Raw genomic sequence first — 25,164 nt, forward strand, 5'->3', positions numbered from 1 at the left:
GCTACAGAGAAGAAGCACTGGACTTGTGTTTTCAGTGGTCCAAAGTACTTTTTTTCGGATGAAAGCAAATTTTGCATGTCCCATTCGAAAATCAAGGTGCCAGAGTCTGGGAGGAAGACGGGGGAGAAGGAAATGCCAAAATGCCTTAAGTCCAGTGTCAAGTACCCACAGTCAGTGATGGTCTGGGGTGCCATGTCAGCTGCTGGTGTTGGTCCACTGTTTTATTCAAGGGCAGGGTCAATGCAGCCAGCCATCAGGAGATTTTGGAGCACTTCATGCTTCCATCTGCGGAAAAGCTTTATGGAGATGAAGATTTAGTTTTTCAGCACGACCTGGCACCTGCTCACAGTGCCAAACCACTGGTAAATGGTTTTACTGACCATGGTATTACTGTGCTCAATTGGCCTGCCAACTCTCCTGACCTGAACCCCATAGAGAATCTGTGGGATATTGTGAAGAGAAAGTTGAGACGCAAGACCCAACAAGGCTGATTGCCTCCATGCCACGCCGCAAGCATCCTGGGCCTCCATAACACCTCAGCAGTGCCACAGACTGATTGCCTCCATGCCACGCCGCATTGAAAGCAGTCATTTCTGCAAAAGGATTCCCGACCAAGTATTGAGTGCATAACTGAACATAATTATTTGAAGGTTGACTTTTTTTGTATTAAAAACATTTTCTTTTATTGGTCGGGATGAAATATGCTAATTTTTTTGAGATAGGAATTTTGGGTTTTCATGAGCTGTACGCCAAAATCATCAGTATTAAAAACAATAAAAGACCTGAAATATTTCAGTTGGTGTGCAATGAATCTAAAATATATGAAAGTTTAATTTTTATCATTACTTATGGAAAATAATGACTTTTTTCACAATATGCTAATTTTTTTAGAGAAGGACCTGTATCTGAAACAAGAAGGAAAAAAAAAAAAAAAAAAAAAAAAAAAAAGTTTTATAACCCAAATCTTGCTTTTCATTTCTGCAGAAATGCTCTAGTTCAGACACAGTTTTACCCTCTGAATGCAAAGGAGATAAAGAGAGGTCCCTACTAACATTATTTTATACCCCAAAGTAACATTGAAAGATAACTGTATGCCCTGGGCCTCTGGTCTTCACCAATCATATGGTCACAAGTTACTGAAAAGCATCACGCCACGAGATAAAGAACATGAAGTAACTGTTCTAACATCTGCATGCTCAGACTTTACCACGTACGTTCTTGTACCATGTAGCTTCTTGTATGAGCTTACACTAGTGGTCACGTATGCACACATCTGTTCAATATAATACTTTTACATAAGGCCCATTACCCAATCCTACTGATTTCATGAACTTGTATGTAAAAGGTTACAGTATATAGGATTCATAAATTTAATTACATCATTCATATCATTTAAATCAGTCAGACTATAATCAATCAATAATACATTTTTCTATGACGGGATAATGGAATAGTGAGATAATAGAAGTGTCAACTTGTGGGATCTTTCCCAAAGAATTGTTTTTTAAGGCCAAAAGACAAAGCAGCACCCAGAAAGAGACAAATAACCTTCATAATTTGTGTTGTCTTTAAAAGTACTTACTGTGGAGCATAGCTCATGGAGAGGCAGGCAAAATATCCACTCGTCATGGCAAACAAAGACATGATGATGATATAAGCCATGTCATGATTGAAAAGGACTGGGAGATAGGCGCGGGGCTGAATGTTGCAGAGCATGAGGGCAGGAATGAAAACTACCCATAATACCACAAAAAAGGGAATAAATGACTTGTCATTGAAGGCTGGGAGTTTGGGAAAAGAACAAAGATGTAAGATCAGCAATAACTTCCATAGTTAGGAATTGCATTGTGTTGATACAGGCTCTGACGAAACTCACCCACTGAAGACGAGAAGTGAGACTTCTGCCAATCCAGTCCATCACATTGAAGACAAAAAAAAAAAAAAAAGAAAAAAAAATAATAAAAAAAAAAATAAAAAGTAAAATAAAACAAAAGCACAACAAAAAGCATAAAGAAATACCTATACAAACTAAACAATCCACCCAAACAATCAAAAAAGCCATGTATTTACAGTATTTATATATTTTATTTGCATTTGTATTTATAGGAATTACTATAAAAACGGACAGTGTGACGGCAAACACGCATGTCACATAAAGCCATCACCCAAATCTATATAGTTTTTTTTTTTTTAGCTATGCACCTACTAATTCTTTTAAAAAACATCCAGTGAATTTTTCTTAATGGTGCCTATATAAACAAAATGGTCACTATACCTTTTTGAAGACCTGTGGCACAGTGACCTCCTCAGTGGGTTCCTGTCTGAGCTCATTCAGCTTTTTACATGCTTCACTTTCAAATCCGTTGTAAAAAAAAAAAAAAAAAAAAAAAAATTTGAAATTACTGCTTTTGCTGGGTATGACACATTTGACATAGTATAATATTAACAAAGTCAACACTTTTAAAAGCACAATGGTGCTCAACTTAATATCGAAGATATTGTCAATATTCACTTACTTGAAATGGTAGCTCGCTGTGACGCATAGATTAATGGAGTGAAACTGTCAGGAAATAAATTCTGAATCCAGTAGCAAATGCAGTAAACCGTTTATTGCATAAAGGCAGAGTAAATAGACAGGATGGTCAGAATCATTTGTCTCAGATGGATGAGCAGATTTTGGCAGCTAGGGGCCTGCACGGGCTGGGAGATGACTACTGATGCACACGTCTGGGAAATCCAGAGAGAGAACGCCAAACACCAACCAGGAACACAAAACACGGAGCCAGAGAGCTAACTGGACAGAACAGCAGGTAAGCACACCAAATGATCTGACAACAGAAAAGAGCAAACACTCCACATAAATAGCCATCCTGATGGGCTTCAGGTGTGCTGGATTGATTAGCTCAATGTTGCCCCAGCAACGAGAGCTGCCAACATGTGACAAGGACACAGACAAAACAAACAGGAATGAACGCACAGACCTGTGAACCATGACAGTACCCCTCCTCCCAAGGGCACCTCCTGGCGCTATCAGAGGAACCTACCCGTCGATAAGAGAATGATCCAGTATGTCCCTTGCGGGAAGCCAACTTCTCTCCTCTGGACCGTAACATTCCCAGTCCACCTATTACTGGAATCCACGTCCCCATCTCGAGTCTAGAGTATGTTTGACCGAATAAATGGGTTCCCCATCTACGAGACGTGGCGGTGGGAGAACTGGAGCAGGCAGATTAACAGGGGAATGAAAAACGGGTTTTAATTTGGAAACATGAAAAACAGAATGGATTCTTCCGTACGCTGGAGGAAGTTTGAGGTGGACTGCCACTGAACTAAGAATTTTGGTGACCGTGAACAGGCCGATAAATTTGGGATCAAGCTTATTACAAACATAGCAGAGAGGAATATTTTTTGGAAGAAAGCCACACTTTTTGACCAACGATGTAGACGGGAGGCTTCAACCGGTGGCAATTTGCCTGAGCCTTAGTGCACATGCCCACCTGAAGGAGAGACTGTCTGACTTTCTACCAGATGCGGCAGCACATCTGGACAAAAGCGTGGACAGAGGGAACCGCGACTTTGGATTCCAGACTGGGAAAAATTGGTGTCTGGTAACCTAAACGACACTCAAATGGAGATCGACCATTAGATGACACTGGTAATGAGCTGGTGTACTCCACCCATGAAAGTTGCTGGCTCCAGGAGGATGGATTCTGAGAGACCAAACGTCGCAACACCCACTCCAAATCTTGATCGGCCCTCTCTGTCTGACTGTCGTTCTGAATGATGAAACCAGAACGAAGAACCCCACTGAAAGACTAACACCACTCGCCCCGAGCAATTTACGAGAATCAGAAATATATTCTCCACTGAATCACCAACCGAACGAAGAACCCCACACCTGCTGGAGAAGGGCGAATGAGTTTGGCTACCAGAGAATCAGAAATATATTCTCCATGGCCTCCCTTTCTGAAGCAGCAAGCGAATAGAACCTGCCTTTAGGCGGAGACGTACCTGGCAATAAGTCTATGGCACAGTCACAAGGACGATGCGGAGGATAGGAAGAGAAGCTGTTCCGGACTTACTGAACACTCCCTTCAGGTCCAGATACTCTGTGGGCACGTTAGACAGGTCTATGGGTTCATCCTGTAACAGAAAAAGAGACAAACAATCAGAGACCAAACAAACAGCATGACAATGTTCACTCCAAGACAACACACTGCCCTGTTGCCAGTTAATATGAGGATTGTGAAGCTTAAGCCAAGGGTGTCCAAGAACTACAGGAGCAAGAGGAGAGTCAATAAATAAAAAATGTACCTCTTCCAGCTGGTAGCCTGAAGTGGTCAGACTCACCGGCCCGGTAGAGTGAGTGACAGATAATAACGCTTGTCCGCCAAGGTCATTGACCGAGATGGGCTGGGTGAGTGGGATAACAGGAACCTTAAGTTTGTGAGCAAGAGTAATGTCCAGGAAGTTTCCATCAGCTCCTGAGTCCAGCAAGGCAAAGCCATTGTGATGAGAAGTAGCCCATTGCAGTCTTACCGGGAGGAGAGTGGTACCACTCGTCAGTAACCTCGACACTACTGACGGGCTCTTTCTTTTGCTGGGCATTTAGCAGCAACGTGACCCACGGCGCCGCAGAGTTCTGCCCACCTGCATGAGTTCCAGTTGGAGGGAACTGGAAAACAAGTGCTGCTCTCATTAAACAACCAAAGCAGAGTTCTGCCCACCTGCATGAGTTCCAGATCGAAAGTGGGGCTGACTGTAACATTGGAGGGAACTGGAAAACAAGTGCTGCTCTCAGGAACCAAGCTCTGCTGAACACGTTGATCCCAACGTTGCAAACGAGCATCCACTCTGATAGCCAGTTCAGTTCAGCCATCCAAATCAGTGGGTAGATCCAGCGCGAAAATTTCCTTTTGAATACGGTTAGCCAACCCATGCCAGAACATATCACACTGTGCCTCCTCATTCCACTTGCATCCAGCAGCGAGCGTTCAGAACTCAAAGGAGTAATCCGTGACAGAATGAGTTCCTTGTTTCAAATCTGCCAGCACGCGAGCTGCTTCGCGACCGTCAACTGCACGGTTGAACACTTTCTGGAGTTTCTCAGAAAACGCTTGAATTGACGAGCAACATGGATGCTTATTCTCCCACACTGCCATTCCCCAAAGTCCCGCTCGATCAGACAAGAGCATGATCACCAACGCCACTTTAGATTGCTCCGTGGGAAGTGCTAACGGCTGGAGAGCAAAAAACAAAGAGCACTTACCCGAAAATGATTGACAAAAATGTGGCTCACCGGAATAAGAGGCTGGTGGTGGTAGACGCGGCTCTACATGACAATCGGCATGTTCTGTAATGGAAGGAACAGGCAGTGGATCTGGCACAGTGGGAGACGCTGCAGCCTCGGTCTTCATCTGCTGCAGCTGGGCAGTTAACCCAGACACCTGCGTTACCAAGGCCTGGACTGCACGGCTGGTGGCGAAGATCTGCTCTTCCATTCTAGCATTGTTCCATCTAGCACTGGATCCATCTTGGTCAGATCGTTATGCCAGGAAATAAATTCTGAATCCAGTAGCAAATGCAGTAAACAGTTTATTGCAAAAGGCAGAGAGTAAATCGACAGGATGGTCAGAATTGTGGGTCTCAGATGGATGAGCAGACCTTGGCAGCAAGGAGACTGCAACAAGCTGGGAGATGACTGCTGATGCACACATCCGGGAAATCCAGAGAGAGAGAACACCAAACACCAACCAGGAACAACACCAAACACAGGGAGCCAGCGCGCTAACTGGATGGAACAGAACAACAGCAGGTAAGCACACCAAACAATCTAACAAAAGACAAGCGCAAACACTCCTCATAAATAGCCGTCCTGATGAGCTTCAGGTGTACTGGATTGATTAGCTCAGCAACGAGCGCTGCCAACATGTGACAAGGACACAGACAAAACAAACAGTAATGAACACACAGACCTGTGAACGGCGACAGAAACATACATCACATGACTCAGGAATCATGACAAGCAAAAGAAGTTATGAAAAGACAAGCTGTTATTTTTCACACATTTCTAAAAGCAGCTAATTAACATAATTTGTGACAGTTACAGTAGGTTGTTTTTTATATTATAAATGCCTCGAAAGACCAGGTTTCTGTATTGAAACCTAATACCCCATATATTCTATTTTACCCACAAAACTACATTTTTACACAGTATTGTGTGTGTACTGCTGAAGTTTCACAAAAACTTTTTTATCATTTGCATAAAGATTGTCTACTTTGTACTGGATGTCTTTTGCACAAAGCACCATGATACGTATTAATATTTTTATTATAAATCTAAAATGAAAATTATCATTTTGTCTGTCATTCAATCTGGCCTACATGACAACAGTGCTTTAGTATTTTCCCTTCCCCTGTAGCAAACATGCCCTTCAGTGCTTTAATACTATGAAAATATCAATAAATATAAGGCAAACAGTTTAACAAAGTAGGATGAATGTCCTTATATAGTAAAAAAAATAGTTCTCCAATGACCCCTTGAGTTTGAGTTTCTCTCTGGACCCAAGATCAAATTATTGTGATCTTTAACCTCAGTATTCTCCTAACAAATCTGGGTTTTCTGCATCTGTATTTTGATGTAAAAATGCGAATAGAATCCATGACAACTGGAGATGAACATAATTACCCTTTTTATGATTATTAAATATATAATGGTCTTTGGCTAATGGTAATTATTTTCCAGTAAATTCATTTAAATTTTGACTTGAGGTTGAACTTTGACCACTGAATGTAAATAAAATCCTCCTGCTGACCTCACTATAAAAATGTCCCCCTGTCTATTTACTTCAGTATTTGCTTCTTAATCTAAGCTCAACTTGGAATAAACAGCATGGAGTGTAACCAGCAGTTTAAATGGTTGATTATTGCAATGATATGTCCTCTTATTGCAGGTAGGTCTTTTTGCTTATTAAGAATGCATTCTGAAATATAAACAACAAAAGTTACTTCTGTCATATTTTTTATGGCCTCCTCTAATAATCTGTCTGTTTCCACTACAGGTGCTCCATCCTCCATGTCCAAACGAGACAGTTCATGTCCCAAAGAGAATCTAAACATTACTGGAGGGACCTTTGTTCTTTCTAAAGGCTATTCACATGGAAGTCTTTTAAGATACATCTGTCCAAATGGATATTACCCACCAGTTCAGTCACGTCGTTGTCAGCATGGACTCTGGACCTCAAAGACCAAAACCAGAAAAACCCCAGAGTGCAAAAGTAAGAAATAAGGCATTATTTTTGTCATTATATCATGAATAAATGCTTATTTCTTTTTATTATACTCCCCAACTCCATTCATTTATACAATCAATAATCCAATACATAAAAAGACAAAAACCCTGTGTTTTCGAGAATGGAGAGGTGATTCCATATAAAGACAAGTACTATGTAAATGACACAACCACCTACTCATGTCATTCTGATTGTACATTCCGTGGCTCAGCGGTCCGTGTTTGCAAGCCTAATGGAAAGTGGAGTGGAAGCACACCAGTTTGTGAATGTGACTGTAAGTAATCTCTATTACTTTGTAAATATGTGAACACACAGCAGTTTCCATGAACTAGTCTGATTTAAACTGAAATGTAGTTTTCAAACGTAGGTCCATGGATCTTCACATTTTTATTTGTCTGTTTATTACTGTCTCACAGCTGATCACTGTCCTGATCCTGGTGTTCCCCCTGGTAGCAGCCGAACAGGGAACATGTTTAACATAGGCGACAAAGTCACGTATCGCTGTGAGAGTCCATTGACCTTGATTGGTTCCAAAGTGCGAGTGTGTCTGGATGGAGGCCAGTGGTCAGGAACAGAGCCACAATGTTACGGTGAGTCTTAAATAGCTACATCAAAATTTCAAAATCATGTGTTTTGTAAAAGAGCTCTTGGCCATAAAATATAGCTAACTAAAAGTGGCTTTTCTGAATAATGTTGTTGTGTAAATACTGTACAGCTGATTTCACATATGACACTCCAAAGGAGGCATCAGAAGCTTTCAGCAGTTCTCTTAAGTCGAGTCTAGCGGTTTCTCAACAGTATGAAAAAGAAGGTACCTTTGTGTGACTTAGAGCATAATCATACACACACCTTTTTAAAATTTTCATCAATAATTGCCAGGCTCATAAGAAGAGACAAAATCACATTAGCACATTTAATCATGAATGCTGTGTTCCTTCTTTCTTTAGATCAGCAGGGGAAGAAAATAACTATGAACCAGGGTGGAAAACTTGATATTTACATTGCTGTTGATGCATCTGGCAGCATATATGAGAGGGATTTTGAAAATGCAAAAACCACCATTAAAATGCTTATAGAAAAGGTATGTTGATTTTCAAATCCTCAGATGTTACTGTAGTGAAGTTGTAAGACCACTTATTTAAGCATTGTTTTTAGGCTACTGATGTAGGTTATGCATCCTTTCCTAAAAGGTTCTGTAATAAAATAAATGCCTATATTTGAAAATGAAGAATTACTATTGTGATACACAGAGATGCTCTCAAGACTGAACTTGATTTTTAACCTCTTTAACCTTTGTAACATCTAGAACCCTCCTATTTGAGCATTAGTGTTTTTCAGGAGGGCGTAGTCTCCCACAATTTACTGCATACTGGCTGCGTCTCAATGAAAATCCTGTTTCACACTATGAAAAAATGAACTGCACTGAAATCCAGCATTTTGATCAGATAACAGACAGATGTTGCTTCCAACTTTGAATTCTCAATGCTCTTTCCCCAAAAGATTAGTTATTACCCGGTCTCCCCAAACTATGAGATCCTGATATTTGCCACATATGTTACGCGGATAATCTCTATGAGGGACTTCAAAAATAATGAAGATGCAAGAAACCTAATGAATATTCTTAAAGAGCTGGATGACTTTAATTATGAGCGTAAGTATTTTGTTTTAATGTTTCTTTTTGAGTCTTATTGTATACATAGATATAATTAGATTTTTGTAGAGTTTGACAGAATAATGTATTATGCAAAAAGAGTACTTTTAAGTCTTGAGGAAAATACATTCATTCATTGCTCTCCAATATAACAGTTAAAATAAAACAAATCTTGCAAATCTTATTTTTTTTTTAAATCCAATTCATGTTGTAATTTTAAATAATTTTAATTTGGATTTAGTCAGTTATTTCAATCAGAATGTTTCTCTGCTAACTGTAATATTCTGGTGTGAAAAAACAGATATAGGTGAACACACAGGTACCAATATTGCCAAAGTCTATACAACCATTTTTCAGAGCATGAAAATAGAGGAGCTCAACAATGCAACGGCCTTCAGTGAGAGCCAACAAATCATCATACTGTTCACTGATGGTATTGACTTTTCAGTAGTTATGTACAATTTCATATTTTTTAAATAAAATACTTACAAATTATTTTACACTTAATCAGTTTAAGTTCTTTATCAGAACAAATAAATTAATTTAATTATACAATACAAGAGATCAACCTTGAAGCCAAATATTCACTGTAATTTAAGGCAAACATGGGGGGAACTCACAAAAACAAAGTGGAACATACCAAAACAAAAGTGAACCCGATTAAACATCTTGTCACCAAAAATGATCCAATGCGAGAGAGGAATCTTGGTGAGTATGAAATTTATTAATCATAATTATATTTATAAATAAAAATGTTTTGACTAAAAGTATTTTTTTCATAAATGTGTGTTTCATGAACAAGCAGCATCATCAGGAACAACAGAAAATACACATATTTGTTTAGAAGTCTTTATCATTGATTTCATATTGATATGGATGTGTCCTCTCTTTCCAGATCTTTATGTATTTGGAGTTGGAGTTGACGTGAATCAAGAAGACATAAATGGCTTAGTGTCACAGAGGGACCAAGAAAAATACTTCTTTAAGCTTAAAGACTTGACAGAGGTGCAGAAGATGTTTGACGACATGATTGGTACTGTATCTGTACTTCACCCAAAAGTGACATTTCTGTAATTATTTAATTAATTATTATTTAATTACATTCATGTGTTTTCTGTGGAACACAAAAGAGAAATGACTGTCATGCTCATATTTGCAGTAACACTATTGTTTGGATGAATCAGTTTCACAGTTCCTGACCTCTTGTAATAATTCTTTATAATTTACTTAGTGTTAATTGCTGTTTTTATTATTAACTCTTTATACCTGGTTCCTTACACAGACGAGAGCACCAGTGTAGGATTGTGTGGGATTGTGTGGGAAGGCTTGGAAAATAAACGCCGTGCATTTCCCTGGTTGGCACAGATTAATATTCAAGTGAGCATAACATTTTTATCACTTTATTATAGAACTCAATGAAGTTAAAGGAAACATTTTCTCCCACAAGAAGAAACATGCATGTTATGGCTAAAGAGTTGAACCATGCCAACCATATGAACATCGGTCTTCTCTGCTCTTCATGTAGCATCCTTCTACATCAAAAGGTTCCAATTGCATGGGTTCATTAGTTTCCTCAAGTTACATCTTGACAGGGGCTACCTGTTTCAAAGAGGGAGACACACCTGATAAGATAATAGTTAAACTGGAAAAAGGCCTGGGTATGTCATGATATGTCCATATTTTCAGACTGAAGAAAAACATGTTACAGGGTATATCTTATTAATGATGTTTACATTTCCTTCTGCAGTTGTAAACGTGAAAAAATACACACTTCATCCTAAATATAACCCCAAAGCAAAACAGCATATTGGAATACAGGAATATTACGAATTTGATGTAGCTCTTATACAGCTGGAAAAAGCTGTTGAGATGAGTTTTAATTTACGGTGAGGAGCACAGATCTTCAACATGTGATGTTACTTTAGTAAGAAAAATATGAAAAAAGAAGAAGAAGAAAAAAGCTAAACTAATTAAATAACATCATGTGTATTTCTCTACAGACCAATCTGCATCCCATGCACTAGAGAAACCAATGGAGCTCTGAAACTTTCAGAAAGTGAAGGGACTTGCAGAAAACATGGTAAGGTCCCTGTCAGACATGCTGTATACATATAAGAACCATATCAGAAATATGAAACATAAATTAATTTAAACATGTGATTGCTTTCATGCAATGAAACTTACCAAACATAAAATGTCAAATTTTTTTCTCCTTGAATTTGTTACAGAGGAAATACTAATGAACAACGAGCTTGTGGAAGCTGCTTTCACATCTGATATGGATACTGATAATAGTCCAAAATACATAAAAAACATCATGATCAAGCTTGGAAAATATGTAATGATTTTTCATATTTCTAATCTTTCCAATCTGTGTTGTTTGAAGAGCTTAATATATGTTGATTTATTAATGCAGAAGCTGTCTATTCATTTCAGACCTCCTTTATAGTGTTATAAAGTCAAATGTTCTTGAACTCAGGCATTCTTTAATTTTGTCAACATTTAGAATTACATTAACATATAAATCAGCATAGAGCAACAAAACTTTACCTTTGACTTCATGGGGCGTTTAAAGTGTCTGGAATTTCTGCACAACCATTTGTTAGCACTTGAATTATTGTTTTGACATTCAACATTAAATAAGTGCAATATTCATCTGAAAACATTATGTGAATCTCCTATGTATTAAAAAAAAACACTTCTTGGTGTACTTTTTCTTTAGCGGGATGCTTGTGTTGAAGACGCAAAAAAAGCAGAAGGACTCAACGTGAAAAATGCCAGGGAAGTAGTTACAGACAATTTTCTGTGCAGTGGTGGTAATGAACCAAAAACAGATGATGTTGCCTGCAAAGGTATGTTTGATTTTTGCCATCGAGATGGCAGCTTGTATTTGGTTCTAATCTACTGTATTTATTGATAACATTTTAATCATTAGAGATCTAACATTAATTTATACAATCTTATATATTTTCTTGTGTTGCGTGTTATACTGTAACAGGAGATTCAGGTGGGGCCACTTATGTGAATAAAAAAGGTCGAGTGATTCAGGTGAGATTTCTGTTTCCTTTTGAAAACAGTTTTGATGATGTGGCAGTAAAATCTCATGTACAATGTGTTACATATTACAGAGTTAAATTAAAGACTCGTTTGAGAGAAGCTGAGAACTAGAAACTTTTTTGATGTCTGTAAAATCTTTGATAGGTTGGTGTCGTAAGCTGGGGAGTGAAGGACAAATCCAATCAAAAAAAGAACACCACCTCGGATGCAGACTCCAGAGATTACCATTCAAATCTTTTCAGTAAGAGGATACGCTCATTCCTTAAAGAACACCTAGAAAATGACCGTATAGGAAACCCTCTTACATTCTTGCCAAATGCTTTAGCAGACTGAAACTGTTTGAGTGCAGTATTATAAAACACTGATTTCAACTATATATATATATATATATATATATATATATATATATAGTTATACTATATATACAATATATTATATAATTCAACTGTAATTCAAATAGCTGGTCTTTGATAAAAAGAATAAAAATGTTAAACATTTTATTATCAACGGCCTTTCATGTTTTTAGTCATTCAATGTTATGTTTTTGTTATGTCTATGTTGGAGCATAGCAAGTTATAAAAGCCTAACTGTATATTGTTGCAATTTCAAAACAAAATTACATCACTAAACATAATGATAATAGCATAAATAAAAAAGCATAAAATAATAAAAATGTCATGAAAATGGGGCTGTAGTATAATGGAGAGAATATGAAAAATGTCATGAAAAGATCAGACAAGAACCATTGTCAAGCTAGGATGTGACACTTGTAGAACCATACACAAGTTAACATGAATTCCAAACACACTTGTTAGACTGGATGTCCCAAAGTACATAAGCCATTCTGTGAAATTTTCTTCTGAGCAAACATGTGAGGGTGTTGAAAACATCATCTATGACTTCTATATCTTTAAACTGTGTGTGAAACTGCGCACTTACATTGTCTTGATGAAACTTGATTTTCTTGCTTTGTTCACAGCTCCTGTAAAGTATGTTTCTAAGCAGTAAGCAAGCTGATTGTTACACTGAAATATAATTATAGAAGATAAAATGGAATGACATTAAATAGAAATGGTTTGTATGAGAAGAATAAGAACAAAACAAGACCTGTTACACAAGTACCTGACTCATTACAATTCCCCAAATTTTTTTACTCATAAATGTCACAAATTTAGAAACAGAAACAGCATTTTTTTTAATTATTATTTATTTATTTGTTAAATGCTACAATTTTCCGCAAATCATTTATGGTTGCAACAAATGGTTTCATCATGGTTTTGGTGGTGCACCGTTTATTTCTCAATGCAACAATTTAAAAAACTGAATCAAATACTACAGAATATTTCTGCAGCAACAAAAAGGACTGTATAATTTACACCAAAGACAATATTAACACTGCATAATGCATATTAATATTTATTTAAAATAAGTCAAATTATGACAGTTTTCTCTTATTAAATGTTGACTTTTTTGTGTAATACAAGTGTTAGCAACAGTGGAGATCCTGATGCAATGTTGCTTCGTTAATTTAGTTAGTCCAAACTTAAGTCAAATTTCTTTTATCTTTTCATTTTTCTACATTTTCCCCCATTCCTTTACCTCAGTCTTCATCCTCCTACAGCATACTGAATTACATTTCAAATGCTCTTTTAAATCTTATTTTTCCATTTTTCCAAGAAAATAGAAACATTTAAAGTAGAAGTACTGTATGGAAATTTGGGGTAAAGATTATTGCAACACAAATCAAATTCCACACATCACCCTACCAAATCAAATTCAACACACAACGCCACAAAATTCTCATTCAACACCAATTTAAAAAAAAAAATTTATCAGGTAAAATAAAGAATTTCTCAGAATCAGTTTTAAGATCATTTTTAGATCAATCATTTTAATAATCCATGCATGAAGAAAATCAAGTTTTACTTTGACAAAGATTATTTGACAGATTAGCCCATGTCCATAGTCACTTCTTGTATAGTCTTTGGTATAGTGCAAAAAAAGTTTCCTGGATCATGATTACTCTACAGATTACATAAACTACTTTAGCACTTTTAGAAGAATAAGTAAAGATTTAGTCACAATTCACTTTTCGTAATTTCTAATTGCTTTTCATTGTCTGTTCCTTTTTACAAACAGCTGATCTCTGTCCTGATCCTGGGATTCCTGCTGGCTGTACAAGAACAGGCCACATGTTCAATATAAAGCTCCCCGAGTGGCGCAGCAATATGGCTGCCCACTGCTCCGGGTGTGTTAATGGTGTGTGTGTGTTCACTACTTTGTGTGTACACTTGGATGGGTTAAATGCAGAGCACAAATTCCAAGTATGAGTCACCATACTTGGCCACGTGTCACTCCCCTTTCTTTTTTTTTACATCTAACAGAATAGAAGAGGAGGACTTTGTAAAGACAAAAGGTGTAATTAAAACACTTATAGAAAATGTACATGAAATATATAGTTTTTTGATAATGCTGTCACACCCTTACAACTGACTGATCCCTTTTCCTTAGGTAGCCATTCTTTGATATTTCTGCCTAATTATGTCCCACCAATAATACACTATTATTATGTGTCCCATTAGAATCTCTCACACACATTTTTTTATGCTTCTCTTAATGTAATGTGTCATATTCCTAATGGAAATTTGACTGATGTTCATTACCGACAGATCAGTTATTACGAGGTCTCCCCAAACTATGAGATCCTAAATTTGAGTAAACAGACGTTACATGGATAGTCTTCAAGATTACCCGTTAGAGAAAGACTGGAGGATTATGAATATGTGAGTAAGTGTTGTTTAGATCTTATTTAAATCAGATTTAAGGGTCATTCTTACAGCAAAAATTGAAATGCGTTTTTTTTTTTTTTTGTTGTTGTTGTTGGTCAGCCTGAGAGTAAAATGTTTAAAAACATGGACATGGTCTTTAAAGACATATTTTAATATCCTGATATTTTGTGACAAAAGGTGATCGATCAGGAGCTAATATCGTCCAGACCTATGAGAGGACTTTAGAGAGTATGAAAATAGAGCAGATGGAGAATAAAAAGAAATTCCAGCAGACCCAACATATCATCATCATTCTCACTTATGGTATTGATGATACTAGTTTTTATTTTGATATTGATTTGCAATTAAAAAAAAATAAAAAAATTATAATATTTATACTTGTTAGTAGGGGCTGAATTTGTTCAAGTGCTTTTTGTACTTGATGTTAAAAAATTATCACTTTTATTATTCACTCTTTAGGTCAACATGGATGGAAATGCTAGACCATGGGTGGACCAGATCAAAGATCTTGTAAACAAAATACTTCTTTAGAGGAGGAGGACAACTTGGTGAGGGAGAATCATGATAATCAAGACTAAGCAAATATTCAAATACAGCTCACTTACATTTTTTATTTTTATTTTTTGTACAGAACTGTATGTATTTGTGATGGGAGACGATATGAATGCTGTGGACATTAATGATTTGGGGACTGACAGGGGAAATAAGTTTTAGTCTCTTTGCTTGAACAGATGAATTAGCCCAGTGTAGCTCTTATGTGGAGTTTACACTTACAGAGATTATGACAATGGCAATGAATCCCATAAATGTCATCAATACTGCTGATTGGCAAAAATCAGTGTGACTGTGTGTATCTCTATATCTTAGTCTTATTTCTTCTTAAAAAAGTGGACAAATTAATGGCTTAGCATCATCATGCTAGGTTTTTTTTTTTTTTTTTACATGTAATTTTATAAATCCTTTCTCTGATGTTTTTGCAGAGCCAACAATGGAAAAATTTCAAATTGTGTGTTCAAATTTTTTTTTTTTTTTTTTTTTTTTACATGTAATGGTATAAATCTCATCAGTGGTGTTTCCTTTTCCCTTCTTAGAAATAAAAATGAAAGATTACATACCTCATCCTTGCTATGATGTTGCAGCAAAAAATAAATTGGAAATACCTGAATATTATGAATTTAACATGGCTCTTATTCAGTTGGAGGAACCTATAATTATGGGAATCGGTCTTTGGTGAGGAACACAGCTCTTCAACATGAGGTTCATCGTTTTATGCTACTAAAAAGTGTTAAAATAGTGTATTGAATTAAGGCATAGTGTGTATGTCTCTACAGGCCAATCTGCATCCCCTGCACCAAGGAAACAAGTGGAGCTCTGAGACTTTCAGATATAGAAAGAACATGCAGAAAACATTGTGAGTTAGAAACAGATATATCTTTCAGAAATATTGCATGTATATTAGTCACATGTATGGGGTAAGACGACCCATCCACCATATTTTTTTCTTTTGACCATAGACAGCAAAAAATCTCATCTCTGAACTTTTGATGAATAACTGTGCTCTTCTTAATCTTATCATTTCATTTGAATATCAACATTTGTGAGATTTAGTCAGTTGAAACAGTTTGGAGGTTAAAAGGTCCAGGTCTCTGGAAAATAGTGATCTATGACATAATATTATGTTTAGTATCATTTGTGTGTGTGTTTGTATCATGTACCTTCCCACACCTGGCGCCTGGGCCGACATTCTGTCAGGGTATCCGGCATTCGGCTTCTGGTCAATCCTCGAGCGACACCTATAAATCAACTGCCTTTAAATGATGGCTGTTTGTCTGGCCCTAAAAACCTTTTTACCAGCCTTAAAGGGGCACCACGTCCTGGTCCATTCGGACAACAAGACTGTGGTAGCCTATATCAATAGCCAAGGTGGCCTCAGGACATATCCCTTTTACAGGATGACTCTGCGTCTCCTGTTTTGGGCATGGAGCAAACTCCTCTCACTAAGAGCGGTTCATGTGCCAGCAAACTGAACCAAGGAGTGGACATGCTGTCCAGGGACAATGTAGCCCTAGGAGAGTGGAGACTACATCCCCAGTTGGTTCAGATGATTTGGTCAGTCTTCATCAAGGCAAAGGTGGACCTCCTCGCCTCCGAAGACAACTGTCACTGCCCAATCTATTTCTCAACACAGCAGGATGCTCTGGCCCAACATCTGTCTATATGCATTTCCTCTGATTGCTCTGCTCCTTTGAGTTATCAGGCGAGTCAGAAAAATTAAATGTTCTCTCCTCCTAGTGTTCCCACTCTAGAGGAACCAAGCAGTGGTGTAATGTAATGAAGTAATAATACTTTGTTACAGTACTTAAGTATTTTTGGGAATATCTGTACTTTAATTGAGTTTTTATATTTCAGCCAACTTTTACTCCACTACATTTCCTAATTAAAATGTATGCTTTTACTCCAATATATTTCCCCGAAGCATATTCTTACTACAAAAGTCAGAAGTCAGAAGAACACGGCCTGCAGGAAAGCAGGTTTGACAAATCAGTGGTCTGGTGTCTTCAAGTTAGACTCCTAAAAACACCTTTGCTCATATGCAAACAAGCACGCGCACAACCGCGGGTGATTTCATTTTCCACTCAAGTTGAGTCTGGGGTCTCTGATATACATTACATCTTCTGCTATAATATGGTAAGTGTTGTGATGTGATGTGTGATCTGACATAATCAAATATATCGCCAAATGCACCTGATTTAAAACTCAAAATTCAAGGCATTCTATATTGTAGATGGCAAAAATGCTTTTGTATGTTTTTTATATTTAAATAATTTAATATAGTTAGCTTGATCTATATCACACAAAGAATACAGTTTTTATGCAGATCTCAGCATGATAACGAATTAATAATAATAATCATTTTATACAAGTTCAATAAAGTTAGCGATAAGTGATTTACATTTTATACATAACATTGCTTTTTTTGCTCAATTTTGCCAATGAAAACAGTTCCAAACAAAAATCACAGCACTGTTTTGAATCTCTGAGCAATGGACGGTGTTTACTTATTGAATGAATCTGCTTTTTGAACGAATCATTTGAATAAATTATTCAGTGATTCACTCATTAACACAGTCAAATACTTTGTTCCTGAATGAATCAGTCGTTTGAACGAATCAGTTGACTCACAATGACTCACTCATTAACAGTCACTTGCTGACACCTACTGGCAGTTTTAATTTCACATTTCGACAATTTTTTTATGTTTTAAAATAATTTCAAATAACAGTATTCAACATTTTATGTTAAAAACAAAACATTATTTATCCATCTGTAACTGCAGGTTAAATGCATCCATGTCCCCTCTGAGCTACATTAAACTGTGAAAATACATCTAAATGCTCTTTCAGATGCAGATTCCAGAAATGTTTGCTTTTAACACTAAGTACCGGAAGAAGTTCTTCTTATTCTTACCCAAAAATACAAAATGGAAAAAAGAGTTAAAACTGAACACAATCTTGCTACTCAAGCTCTGTATGAACATTTATTTATATATATTTATTTGCTTCTTTTCCATTTTGCGTTTACTTGCACTTTTACTTTCAATACTTAAGTATGTTTAAGATTAAAAAAATACTTTTCACACTTAAGTACAATAAATATCACATACTTTAAGATTTTTACTAAAGTAATATTCTAAACGGTTATTTCAACTTCTACCAGCATCATTTTCTAGTAAGATATCTGTACTTTTACTTGAGTATTTTTGAGTAGTGAGCTTTCAGGTACTTTATACACCACTGGAACAAAACTTAGTTTCCGGAGATGATTCAGCCACTGTCAGCAGCCCCATGGCCGATACCACTGAGGAGAGACCTTCTCTCGCAAACGCAGGGCAAAATTTGGCATCCCCAGCCAGAGCTGTGGAGCCTCCATGTCTGCCCCCTCGACGGGAGTCTAGCCAGCTCCCCGCGAGAGTCACCAATACCATTTTAGAGGCTAGAGCTCAATCCTCAAGACATCTCTACACTCTCAAGTGGTCAGTCTTCTGTAACTGGTGTTCAGCATGAAGCCAGGAACCAAATTCATGTGACGTGCCCCATGTGCTAACCTTTCTCTTTAAGAGCTGTTGGATAAGGGGCACATCCCATCCACACTCAAAGTCTATGTGGCAGCCATCGTGGCAAACCATTTTCTCGTGGCTGTTCGGACAATCGGCAGAAACTACTTGGTTGTTAAGTTCCTAAAGGGTGCTCGGAGGTTGAACCTGCCTTGCCCTAGGACTGTGCCGACGTAGGACTTGTCTTTAGTCCTAAGGGCCCTCAGGGGCCCTCCCTTTGAGCAACTTCAAACAGCTGGCTTACGGGTCATGACGCTCAAAACCACTATGCTTTTGGAACCAGCTTTGGTTAAATGAGTAAGTGACTTGCAAGCTCTGTCCGTCAGCACTTCCTGTCTAGAGTTTGGGCCCAACAACTATAAAATCATTCTCCAACCACACAGCAGTTACATACCTAAGGTGCTCTCAACCCCATTCAGAACCCAGGTTATTTTCCTGCTGGCCCTCCCTGTGGCAGATGGTGAGCAGGGTCCAAACTTACTGTGCCCAGTTTGGGCACTCAGAGTATACGTCGAGCACTCCTAAGTCGTTCAGACAATTGAAGCAGCTCTTTGTGTGGGCCTCTTCATGGGCATGAAAAAAAGAAAAAAGAGAAAAAAAAGATTCTCTGCCCGGCCCTCCTCTTAGTGAGGGAGTGGTGCATTCACCATCTCCCGAAGAGCATCATCTTCCATCTCTGGGTCGCCCTTCTCAGGGCCTCTTGCTCTTCTGCTTGCCACCAGGCTTGGTGGGGGCCTGAACGGGTGGGGCAGCTGCCCTGTGGCCGACTCCATGGCACTGATTTGCTGGAGGCTGCTGCATTTGCTGTGCAGAAGCGGGGGCAGCGGCAGGAGGCTGTCCTCGGTGACAAACAGACTGAGAAGTGCTGCCTCTGGCAGCCGGGTGGAGGCAGCAGCTGCACGCTGGGGAAGGATGTGTTTGATGGCCTTGGTCTGCTTCTGTGCGGTGGAGAAATGATGGGCAAAGTTCTCCACTGTGTTGCCGAAGAGGCCGGTCTGGGACACAGGGGCATTTAAGAACCGCATCTTATTGGTCTCCCAAATGTCGGCCAGACACAGCCAGAGACATTGCATGGCCAAGAGACAGCGCAGTGACCTTCACAAGGTACACAAAGAACTTACCTTCAAAACCAACCCTAATAACTTCCCTTCAATGCCAACCCCCGTGCTATGAACCCCCAAAAATCCAATGCCTTATGAACCTGCAACAATGGCATGGTGTGTAGGTTAAACACAGCCAGTCAGGTCCAACCAGTACACACAAACACACGTTCACGACCCAGTGAGCTCATCACCCAGTGAGCTCATCATATAGCTACCGAGGGTTTGGCCAGTGAGCTCATCACGCACCTCTGGGAAGAAAGGCACTGGGGTGGGGCCCTGAGAACTTCCACAAGCCACCCAGAGAAACAAATCGTCCAGTCTTGAGGGTTTGGGATGCGGTGGAGGCTTCCACTCGAGCGCCCCACTCACCCTCAAGACGTGTATTGCCCACTATCTTTAAGACAAGAATTTCAGCTACCATTTCTGTATCAGCACCATTGCTTTGGCCTTTTAATGAACTAACTTCCAGAAATATGGCGGATCCGACCCCTGATAAAAAGGGAGCCTTAGACAAGGCAAAACCTTAGACCAGATGCAACATCATTCAATGTTGCAATCACCCTCAGGAGGTACACAAGCAAAAGCTAAATTGAACATTGTCAATTCCTAATTACGTAATTTACATAAACGAATTACAAAATAATTAGTTTTACTCTCAAACACAGAATGTTTGATTGAATAATAAAGACACAAAAAAAATTCCATAGTTGGTAACCTCAACACTGGTTTTAAAGTAGCAAGAAATATCTTTACATCCCTGGAATGCTTGAAGCAGATGGTATGACCTGTTGGAGAATCCAATGTGATATCATGTTTCAGATTGTAAAAATAGAATGGTTTCTTTGTTGAATGTTTGTCTCTATATCAGGCATGGGGAACACTCCAAAACCTGATGAGAAGGCCATCATGACCTATGTGTCTGTAATGTGGGGTTTAGATTTTATTTGTGTTTCATGTTCATGTTTTCACGTCTTTTATTTTGTAATTGTTTCATTTTGTTAGTGTCATGCTTCCCGAGCCCTCTTGTCTTCATGCTATTGGTTCCTCTGTTCATTGTGTCATGTTCTGATTGGTTGTCCAGGTCATGTGTCCTGTTTCCCATTGGTTTGTTCATGTCATGTGACCCTCTTTTTTTGCTATAAGTAGCCATGTCGTTGCCTTTGTTCTTTGTCGTGTATTGAAGTAGTTACCCGCTGGTGGTGAGTCTAGTCTGTCTATGCCTTGTCAAGTCTGTCCACGTCAAGCCTGTCATACATAGTCAAGTCTGTTCATGCCTCGTCAAGTCTGTGTCTCTAGTCTTGGATAATGTTTGTATTTTGGATCACGTCTTTAAATAAACTGCACATGGGTTCTTCACTATGCTCGCCTTCAGTGGACTAATTCATTACAGAATACACAACCACCAAAATGAACCCAACAGATCACCTTGTTCGTCTTCGCCTAGGAAACCGGGGCATAGAGGATTACATGGAGGACTTTTGTGGACTTTATCATAGGGTGGACATTTTGGTTTAATTAAGGACATATCAAGTTTAATGCCACGCAATACTCCTCACTGGACTCTTGAGCAGTATATTGATTTTGCTTTATGGTTGAGTGGATCTGCTTTTACTGTGGGTGTCATGGAGGAGGAACATGACACTTCCCCAAAGCCTGCTCACGTCATGCCTGCCCAGCCACAGCCTACTCATCATGTCTGCTACGCCAAAGCCTGCTCACACCATGTCTGCTACGCCAAAGCCTGCTCACATCATGCCAGTTAAGTCGAAATTTACTCATGTCATATCTACTTAGTCAAAGTCTGATAACATCATGTCTGCTAACGTCATGTCTGCTACCTCAGGGCCTGCTAACATCATGTCTGCCAAGCCAGAGCCTGCTCACATCATGCTGGTCACACAAGAGATTCTTCTCAACATGGCCGCCATTGAAGAAATTAGCCCCAGCTAAGATGGCCACCACGCCTAAGTCCCCGAGCCTAAGTCGTTGCCTTAGTCCCCTGAGCCTCACCATGTCATGGCTGTCACCAAAGTTTCCCCTAAGAATTTTTTTTGGGGGGGCTATAGCACCCAAGTTCCCACAGATGCGGAGCTGGGGCCAGGACTGATTGCCAGAGTGAGGGACCCACCCCTAAAGTCAGTGAGAGCAGCTGGCATCCCAGTGGTCTCTACACTTTCAAGCCTCACAGCCTCAACACACTCAAGCCAGGCAGGCATCCCACTGTCTGCTGCACTGCCTGTGATGGCAAGCGTGTGGGCTGCACACTGCACTCCTGAGGCCTCTCCTGTCCTCGAGTCTGCTCCTGAGGCCTCTCCTGTCAATGAATCTGCTTCTGAGGCCTCTCCTGTCCACAAATCTACTCTAGTGCCTCCAGAGGTGGCGGCATCCACTGCAGAACCTCCAGATGTGGCGGCAAGTACATCTAGAAGATCTTAAAGCAGAGGTACACTCATATACCTGAATATAAGCATCGAGAGTCTAACTAATACAAATAAAGAGTTGTAACTAGGCTAATATAATAGGGAAACATACTGTATGCCACATATGTTATATCTTGCAAATGTTTTTTCCCCTCCATGTTTGGTATCATTTTAAAGGTCTCTGTGCGATTGGTAAAATTATCTAAATTTCACAGTAGTCACCTGTATTATGAGAAATATTGAAAGCTTTTGTAGAATTATGTCCTGCTGAGGAAGGGGTATGTTCCATTTTAGGGTCTGTGGGAATGCTACCAAGTCAGGTGTGACCCTGGGGCCATGAGAACCTAACAAGCCAAAGGGTCTTTATGCTTTTATAACTGATTTGAAGATTTCTTTGTTTCTGGCCTGAGTATATAAGGGAAGTGACAAAAAATTACTTTGGGAATCTGCCCCCATGCAGTGTGTGAGAGTCTCTGGAGCTCTGCACCAGAGCTATCGCTACTGTGTGTCTCTTTACTGTCAGGTATGATTAACAAATGCAATTGTGCCCATAGAGCACACTGTATAGTTGTTTCTGCTACTACATGTGCACATTGGCTAGTTAAGTTTATTCTCTAAAACACCTGAGTGCTTTGCTAGATATTTTAAACCATTGTCTTAACCCTCTGAAGTCGATTAACGCGTTTTGGGGTATTTTCTCCTGATAACCCCGAAAAGAACTTAAATTACACTTTCAGTTTTGATCATACAGATAAAAGCAATACATCAATCGAATCTGTAAAGGGTCTACTTTTTTTGTATACAGATATAATAACAACAAAACTTTGTGCACTTATAAAATAAAGACAACAAAAAGGAGTGCTGTCTGCAGCCTTTGTCTGCGCTTATCTTCATTTACAAACGCGTCATTAAAATGAACTGTAACTCAGTGAATACTCAACACAGAGACATGAGAGAGATATCTATAGAAAACCTGACATGTCTACTTTTAAACTAAACAAATATTCTGTGATAAAGTAATCCATATGAAAACAAAGCGATGTCCGTTTTTCACGTCTCCCTTCATTATCTTCTAATGTGACCACGCCCCCGCGCTGAACGCCCTTTTGAGATGATAATGTTTCACTGAAGCATGCGGCCTGAATACGCCCACACAACAGAAGACAACGTAGCGAGACTGTTCAAGTTTTTTTTATTTTACTGTTTGCTTCGCGATGAGAGGAATAAGACATAATTCACCCCAAAAAGATGTGATGTGGTTGAGGATTTGAGATTTGGATTTCCTCAGAAAAAAAGAATGAAATGAAGCACTTTATTCAGCAGAGATCATAAACATGAGTAAGTTTCTTTTTAATTTATTTATATACTTGTACTAGTTTTCACATAACGTGTAAACATTTTACTATTTAGACTTTTTCCAAAGACTTTTTCCAAACTATAATTCCTGACTAAATTATGAAGTTTCAATGACAATATACACTTCTATACCATTCAAAAGCTTGATGTAAATGTAACTGTAACAAACAATGCTGTTCTTTCAATTTATCCCCCCTAAAAAACCTGAAAAAATGTTCTCAGCTCTTTTCAACATTAATAATAATAATAATAATAATAGTGATAATAATAACAATAAATGTTTTTTTTTTTGTAGAAAATAAGATTGTTAAAAGGATTTCTGAAGGATTGTGTCTGGAGTAATGATACAAAAAATTCAGTTTGAAAGTCAGCTTTGATTGTTCCTAATAAACTGTTTAACTGCGCTCACAAGTGAATATTAAATTATGTTGTGGGATAATTAAATATATTCTAAATAAACTACAAACATAAAATTATATACATTTATTTTCTCCTCACATTCTTTCTTGTAACTCATTCCACTCAGTGACACAGCTGACTGAATGGCTCATTATGCAGCTCATTATGCAGGCCTTTGTCTTCTCAGGTGTGAATTCATGATAGTTGACGCCTACTCGCATATGACTTTTACCAACAAAAAGTGTCTTAGAAAATTTAAATCAATATTTTGTTTTCTGTAAGTGAGTAAACAAGATGATTTTCACATTTAAAAAAAAAATTCTAGGTTACAAGCTCCAGTTCTCAAAAGCCCTGGGAACCAATGTTCTGTATGTGTTTTATTGCCTTATTCAAGTGATTTAACATTTTTAGTTTTTCACTAACCACGCATAAATTTTTTTTATTCTCAAAAATACAATCATGTACATACATGCTGCTCACATATTATTATTATTATTATTATTATTATTATTATTATTATTATTATTATTATTATTATAGCCCAGTTTGTGCTGATTACAGTGAGATTAGACTTTAGCCATTTAGATATTTATAAGAAACTGAAAAAAGCACAAATGTCAGGGCATGACAAAACTTTTCCAGGCCCCAAAAATCCCCTTAGACTCCAGAGGGTTAAATTAGGATAACTGTTACATGTGTGACTGTTAAATTTATTTGTCTCCTGCGTGGATCACTTGGCCATTCCCCATATGGCTACAGTGTCTATGTTCAGGAACTGGGTTGCCACAAGGTTACAATGTGATTCACAATTGCACTATCCTTTCTAAATTGGCTTCTAATTATGTAATCATTGATGTAATCATTGTTTCATTATGTAATTGGCATGATACAGTTTTACCTGACAAATAATAAATTGTTATATGATTTATTCTGATCTCTTCTGAAATAATTTAAGTAAATTGTGTAGTCTAACATTTCCGCAA

At 38.3% G+C, this 25,164-nt stretch overlaps 2 protein-coding genes and 1 long non-coding RNA gene across 5 annotated transcripts; 2 read left to right on the forward strand and 1 right to left on the reverse strand.

The window, feature by feature from the left end:
• Positions 1-969: 969 nt before the first annotated feature.
• On the reverse strand, positions 970-3,149 carry slc29a2 (solute carrier family 29 member 2). The gene is given in 7 exon segments (XM_042711477.1): positions 970-1,754; positions 1,757-1,781; positions 1,877-1,958; positions 2,064-2,150; positions 2,152-2,171; positions 2,276-2,351; positions 3,019-3,149. Coding segments are annotated over 7 exon segments (597 nt in total). The 3' UTR covers positions 970-1,578.
• Positions 3,150-6,878: 3,729 nt separating this feature from the next.
• LOC109052426 (complement factor B-like) lies at positions 6,879-12,366 on the forward strand. Its single transcript, XM_042710955.1, has 18 exons — positions 6,879-6,953; positions 7,062-7,277; positions 7,381-7,566; positions 7,709-7,882; positions 8,008-8,103; positions 8,240-8,373; positions 8,793-8,943; positions 9,245-9,390; positions 9,543-9,651; positions 9,839-9,976; positions 10,226-10,320; positions 10,469-10,601; positions 10,691-10,829; positions 10,944-11,023; positions 11,172-11,281; positions 11,666-11,795; positions 11,942-11,991; positions 12,145-12,366. The coding sequence occupies exons 1-18, from the start codon at positions 6,893-6,895 to the stop codon at positions 12,331-12,333; spliced, it is 2,337 nt and encodes a 778-aa protein (XP_042566889.1). The 5' UTR covers positions 6,879-6,892; the 3' UTR covers positions 12,334-12,366.
• A 1,476-nt stretch (positions 12,367-13,842) lies between these two features.
• Positions 13,843-15,497, forward strand: LOC109052460. 3 transcript variants are annotated; one of them, XR_002011534.2, is made up of 5 exons: positions 13,843-14,259; positions 14,670-14,787; positions 14,967-15,092; positions 15,249-15,337; positions 15,421-15,497. It is a non-coding gene; the product is annotated as an uncharacterized LOC109052460 (long non-coding RNA). The 3 variants fall into 3 exon arrangements; XR_002011535.2 differs by having other exon boundaries at positions 14,670-14,783; XR_006153028.1 differs by having other exon boundaries at positions 13,843-14,248; positions 14,670-14,783.
• The last annotated feature ends 9,667 nt before the right edge of the window (positions 15,498-25,164 follow it).

This window comes from Cyprinus carpio, chromosome A21 (genome assembly GCF_018340385.1).
Source record: "Cyprinus carpio isolate SPL01 chromosome A21, ASM1834038v1, whole genome shotgun sequence".
NCBI lineage: Eukaryota > Metazoa > Chordata > Actinopteri > Cypriniformes > Cyprinidae > Cyprinus > Cyprinus carpio.

Coding starts and splice junctions, on each gene's coding strand:
- LOC109052426 (XM_042710955.1), top strand. CDS start 6,893: ATGGAGTGTAACCAGCAGTTTAAATGGTTGATTATTGCAATGATATGT. Junction 8,104..8,239: donor TCAACAGTATGAAAAAGAAG/GTACCTTTGTGT, acceptor TTCTTTCTTTAG/ATCAGCAGGGGAAGAAAATA. Junction 10,602..10,690: donor TAAACTGGAAAAAGGCCTGG/GTATGTCATGAT, acceptor TTCCTTCTGCAG/TTGTAAACGTGAAAAAATAC.